The 6,087-nt window shown below is 45.1% G+C and overlaps 1 protein-coding gene and 1 non-coding gene across 6 annotated transcripts in view; both read left to right on the top strand.

Annotated features, from left to right (window-relative positions):
- Prxl2c (peroxiredoxin like 2C) overlaps positions 1 to 6,087 on the top strand; it is a 30,102-nt gene that overhangs the window by 5,388 nt on the left and 18,627 nt on the right. For 4 of the 5 annotated variants that reach the window (XM_026778265.1, XM_026778264.1, XM_026778262.1 and 1 more), the window contains one exon: positions 5,090 to 5,221. The exons of the other annotated variant lie outside the window; for it this stretch is intronic. In XM_026778265.1, the coding sequence (XP_026634066.1) occupies positions 5,090 to 5,221 (132 nt within the window). The remainder of the gene's footprint in view (positions 1 to 5,089; positions 5,222 to 6,087) is intronic. 5 annotated transcript variants of the gene reach the window in all.
- On the top strand, positions 5,695 to 5,799 carry LOC113455793. The gene has a single exon (XR_003376754.1). It is a non-coding gene; the product is annotated as a U6 spliceosomal RNA (small nuclear RNA).

Raw genomic sequence — 6,087 nt, 5'->3', positions numbered from 1 at the left:
GGAGGCAGAGGCAAGCGGATCTCTGTGAGTTTGAGACCAGCCTGGTCTACAAGAGCTAGTCTCGAAAAACCAAAAAAAAAAAAAAAAAAGACCAAGTAACCACACCCTAGGTCAGGGTGTGTCAACAATTTTGAGCAACCTCTAACTCTCTGACCTTCAGACAAGGTGGAATTGTCTCACATTTTTGGGCCTCCACATAATAGCACATTCTTATCTAAACAATTAAAATGAGAAGGATTTAAAAAATAAATAAGATCTTAAAAATTTTACATATTATAGCTGGGCGGGGGTGGCACACACCTTTAATCCCAGCACTCAGGGAGGCAGAGGCAGGCAAATCTCAATGAGTTTGAGGCCAGCCGGGTCTACAGAGTGAATTCCAGGACAACCAGAGATACGCAGAGAAACCCTGTGTCAAAAACCAAAAAGGAAAAAGAAAGACTTATTTTAAATTTACATGTTTTATTAATTTTATAAAATACAATGGTGCAGAGTAAACACTCCCATTCCAGAAAAAAAGAAAGGAAAGCTAATCGGTGTCTTAGTAAGGATTCTGCTGTGGTGATTAAACACCATCACCAGAACTAACCTGGGGGAGGAAAGGGCTCATTTCGTCTTCTACATCCATGTCACAGTTGTCGTTGAAGGATGCCAGGGCAGGAATCAAGGCTGGGACCTGGAGGTCTGAAGTGAAGCAGAAGTCTACTTATTGGCTTGTTCCCCATGCCTTGTTAGTCTGCTTTCTTATACACCCTAGGATCACCTGCCCAGGGGTGGTACCACCCACAGTGAGATGGACCCTCCCACATCAATCATTAATTAAGGAAATGCCCCACAGATTGCCTACAGGTCAATCTCATGGAGGCATTTTTCTCAATTAAGATTATCTCTTCCTAGATGTTTCTAAGTTTGTGTCAAAAACTAACCAGGGCAGCAAGGAAAGACCAAACACAGCAGGACTAACACCAAATCCTACAACTCCAGATCCCAAATCTGGAACTCCTGGTGGAATCCTCAGGGTCCCGACAAGCTTAAACATCTCACCCATCCGGTTCTACCGTCTGCAGCACGGGTTGCCTTTCTGTTGATCTGGCTCCACTTCATGCCTGAGGCTTGCTTCCTTAAAATTTATTTATTTATTTACTTGTGTTAATTAAATTTATTCATTTATTGCCTGAGGCTTTCTTTAGCAGATGTCCCACAGCCCTGGCATTTTTAGCATCCTGGTATTCCCAGAAAAGCCTAAGCTTCACCTTCACACCTCTGTGCCATCCCTGCCAAGCTACTTGCCGAGAATGTGACCCTGCCACACACTGCCTGGCCCCAGTGGCTCTGTGGGACATGGGTGCAAGCTGTCATGACCTCACAACTTCTGCATTTCTTGTGTCCACAAAACCACACAGGCAACGCTACCTAGCTCTTCCAGCTCAAGTAGCAGAGGGGCCCCTTCTACAACAGTGTTGATGACCTGAGTCTTGGCTATTGAACCTGGGCAAACACTTCCTTGAGCAGTTGTCTTGGACGGAGAGCCCCTCTGACGGACAGAGTACTGTCAGTTCATGCTCTTCTTAGGTGGATTTACATTCGCACAAGTCTGAGGCTCCAGTCTTGGGGTCCTGCCCTCAAAGCAGCTCTCCTGTCTGTGAAGAGCTTTCATACGTTCTGTGGGGGCATTTACTTCCATGATTAATATAAAAATATGATGAGTTTACATGCTTTTGCCCTGTCTCTGCCTCCCAAATACTGGGATTAAAGGAGTTCACCACCACTGTTTGGCAAATACACACATTTTAAATGAAAAATACTAGATTCTATAAAGCAATTTTTTTTGAGACAAGGTTTATCTGTGTAGCCCTAACTATCCTGGAATTCACTCTGTAGACCAGGTTGGCCTTAAACTCACAGAGATCCACCTGCCTCTGCCTCTGAGTGCTGGGATTAAAGGTGTTCATGTGTACCATCTGGAAAGATTTTATAAAGTGATTTTTAAAGTTTTATTTTTATTTTATGTGTGTGAGTATTTTGCCTGTATGTACCATGTGCAGTGTCCATGGAGACCTGAAGAGGGAATTGGATCCCTTGGGGCTGAAGTTTCAGACTGTGAACTACTTGGGGTGCTGGGAACTGAGCCATCCCTTTACTTCATAAAATGCTTTGAAAGGTTCTTCACAGTTCTGAGAGTCATTCCTAGGATATTCAAAAGCTAAATCACTAAGGATGGGGAAATGGCTTAGTGGTTAAGATATTGGTTGCTCTTTCAAAGGACACAGGTTCATTCCCAGCACCTACATGGTATCTCACAACCATCTGTAATTCTGATTCTAGGGGACCTGATGCCCTCTTCTGGCCTCTGTGGGCACTGCATGTACATGGTGCACAGCTCTATGTGCAGGCAAAATGCCCATGCAAGTAAAATAAAAATTTAAATAATAAATCTGGTAAGATTATATTTTATGCTAAATGTTAAGTGATTATGTCATAGTTTCATTTCTGTGGCTGTGATAAAACATCCTGCCAAATGCAACGTGAGGGAGAGAAGGTGTACTTGGCTCATGATCCTAGACTATAGGCCTTCAGTACAGAAAGTCAAGGTTGCAGGGACTTGCCACAACCAGTCACATTACATCACAGTCAAGGCGAGAGTCTTGAACTAACGCGTGCTTGCTTGTGCTCAGCCTCCTTTCTACTCATACGTAATCCGGGATCCCCTAACCAGAGAGAGAATGGTGCCACCCACAGTGGATACACTAACCATAATTTCCCACAAACCTGTCGTCTAGACAGTTCTTCACTGAAATTCCCTTCCCAGATGATTCTAGACCATCTCAAACTAAAATTAGCATTAACCACCATAGACTGTTTGCTTGAAACTGTGAGTCAGTCAAGAAAACTCATTGCATTCCAAAAGGGCTTGTAGGAATCCCACTATAACCAGTCACAGTCTTCTGGTGTGCAGACATATATAACACCCATATACATAAAATAAATACAATTTTTTTAAAAAAAAATTTGTTTTTCGAGACAGGTTTCTCTGTGTAGCTTTGGAGCCTGTCCTGGCACTCACTTTGCAGACCAGGCTGACCTCCAACTCACAGAGATCCACCTGCCTCTGCCTTCCAAGTGCTGGGATTAAAGGCGTGCGCCTGGCTCAGTTTTGAAAAATTAAACGACCTAGGCTTGTGGTTAACGTCTGTATTAGATAGGGACTTATCTTGAAACCTAGCCTTCCACCTGTCTGATCTGACATTATCTTCAGGTAGATTTTTGTCACCACCAAGTTACTGCTTGCTTGGCTTGTAGATAAAGGTGCCTTCACGTAGCTGGAGCCAAACTGATCTGAGTCAGAAGAATGCAGTAGAGGAAGGTAAGTTTAGTCTGAGTGTTTTTTTTCTGTATAGTCATCAAACTTTAAAAGTCAGACATAAACAAGGCAAGAATAAGAGAAAAATAGTTATAAGATAAAGCAGAGACTGAGTTTCTCAGCTCAAAAGGAGCAGGAATGTTAGTCACAGAGCAGAAACTGTGAAAAAAATCAGTCACTGTGAAAAGAGAAGTAGATGACAGGCATCAAGCCTTCTGAGACCCAGGCCTTGCCCTCCTGTGACTCTGTCATTTCCCATCCAAGGTTTCCAAGATTTGGAGAGAGGTTTTGGGAGCTTGCCCCAGAAGCAACCCCTTCACTCAGTAACTAGAACATTACCACAGCTAATGTGAGGGAAACCGGAAAGGGCAGCCTAGTCGTGGGCCCAGGAAGGCAAGGTGTTGACCGTCACTGAACAGCCTGTGCACACTGTGTTCTGGGGAGGAGGCAAGGAACCAAGCAAGTGTACACAGGGGACTAAGAAGCAAGACAAATGAGAAGTTTGCAGTGATGTTCTCTGTGGCAGATGGCCCAGGTCCATCCCTTCTTCCTTTAAGACAGTGTCCTCAGCAGACATTACCCTCCTGGCATGTTTGTCCTTCACTGGAGATAGTTTTCAGTTGTCCAACTCAGTGACCAGTGTTATGGACATTTAGCAGTTGTAGAAAGCAAGGATGTTGTTGCCAAATGTCTTACACTATACTAGAAAAGGACTGCCTCCGCCGGTGCAGCGGCGGGGTAAGCCGTTGTTAAAGTTCAGTGCTGTGCTTTCCGCTGCAGAGTCAGGAAAGGATGATGGCCCCAATACAGAGTGCTTCCAGACTGGAGAGATGATGGCTCAGCCACTGGGAGCTCGCACTGCTCTTGTGAATTACCCAAGTTCAGTTACCAGTGCTCACAACCACCTATAACTCCATCTGCAGGGGATTCAGCACCTTCTTCTGCCCTCCAGTGGGCACAGCACGCACATGTACAATCACACACGGATACAGACATACATACAGACAGACAGACAGACATACATAATTTAAAGTAAGTCTTTTTTTAAAGAATGTTTTATACAAGAACTGACGTGTTTTTAAATTTTATTTTACATGCTGACCACAATTAATCATCCCTCCTCTTCTCTTCCCTCTCCCCATCCCCATGCACTCCTCCTCTGTCTCCATTCAGAAAGGGGCAGGCCTCCCATGAGAGTCAACAAAGCATGCACATCAAGTTGAGGCAGGACCTCTTCTTGCATGAAGGTTAGACAAGGCAACCCAGCATGGGGAATGGGTTCCCAAAAGCTAGCTCAAGTACCTGGAACAGGTCCTAATCCCACTGCTAGGAGCCCCACAAACAGAGCAAGCTACATAACTGTCACACACATGCAGAAGGCCTAGTTCAGTCCCAGGCAAGCTCCCTAGCTGTTGGTCTAGAGTCGGTGAGCTCCCATGAGCTCAGGTCAACTATCTCTCTGGGGTCCCCTGTCATGACCCTGACCCCCCTCTCCTCTGGCTCATACAATCCTTCCTCCCTCTCTCTCTTCAACAGAACTCCCAGAGCTTGGCCAGTGCTTGGCTGTGGATTTTTGCATCTAACACTTACTTGCTGAATGCTCTCTAATGCAATTAGGATAGTCACCAGCCTGATAACAGGAGGACAGTTCAGGCCCCCTCTCCACTATTGCTAGGACTGACATCTTATTGGAATACAAACACCTAAAGACAATTTTCAATATTTCAGGACAGAGCCCCCACATAAAGTCCAACCTGCTTTCGGGAAGCCTTCAGAGCCTGTGGCGGGCAGTCACTGGCCCGCTTTTTGATTTCCAAGGAGACCCAGCTCAGCAAGGCGGAACCTTCATTTTAGGTCCAGGTGAGCATCAAGGACAGGTTATGTCTCAGTGCCCTCTGCAGTCTAAGAGCCATCCACCTTCCTTATGTGATAGATACTGGTCTAATGAGAGGGCATGCTCTGATAAGGAGCATCTTTCATTTTCAGAGACTTCTGGGTATTGATGTCTGTGTTTGATGAGGGTCCTCATCCCTATAGAGTGAGGGCAGGGACTTGGGACACAGAGAGTAAGCTATGAGTTGCTGATTAAAAGTTCAACGGGGCTTAAAGAAATTGCTCAGCGTTTATGAGCACTGCGTGCTCTTGCGATGGACCTAATTCAGTTCCCAGCACCTATATCAGGTGACTCACAACCACCTATAACTTTAGCTCCTAGGGATCTGACGCCTTCTTCTGGCCTCCTTGGGGACCTACACTCATGTGTACAACCTCCTCCTCCCCACATACTTATAAGTATACATAATTAAAAATAAAATAAATCTTAAAGGAGTTCAGTGCTCACTTTGGCAGCACATACCCTAGAATTGGAACAATGCAAAGATGAGCATGGTCGCTGCACAAAGGACAACATTCAGATTTGCATCCTAGTCCACATTGTTCCTTCAGCACTCAGAAGAAATCTGGAAATTTCCATGAACAAAGTGGGGGATCCAGATGTGCACAGTGATACCAGGCTGGTCAGAGCCGTCTGGCCCAAAGGAATAGGAATGCTCCAGAGTGGGCCCCTGTCCATTTGTCCAGAAAACGAATTGAGGCTGAGGAGTCACCAGTCTCTACACTTTGATAACCTGTGTCCTTATCACACATTAAAAAAAAAAATCTACAGACAGAAAAACAGACACACTTGGGAGGTAGAGGCAGGTAGATTTTTTATTTCAAGGCCATCC

Source organism: Microtus ochrogaster, unplaced genomic scaffold (genome assembly GCF_000317375.1).
Source record: "Microtus ochrogaster isolate Prairie Vole_2 unplaced genomic scaffold, MicOch1.0 UNK118, whole genome shotgun sequence".
Lineage (NCBI taxonomy): Eukaryota > Metazoa > Chordata > Mammalia > Rodentia > Cricetidae > Microtus > Microtus ochrogaster.
The sequence above is the reverse complement of the archived record's forward strand: the minus strand, read 5'-3'. Positions and strand labels throughout refer to the sequence as shown.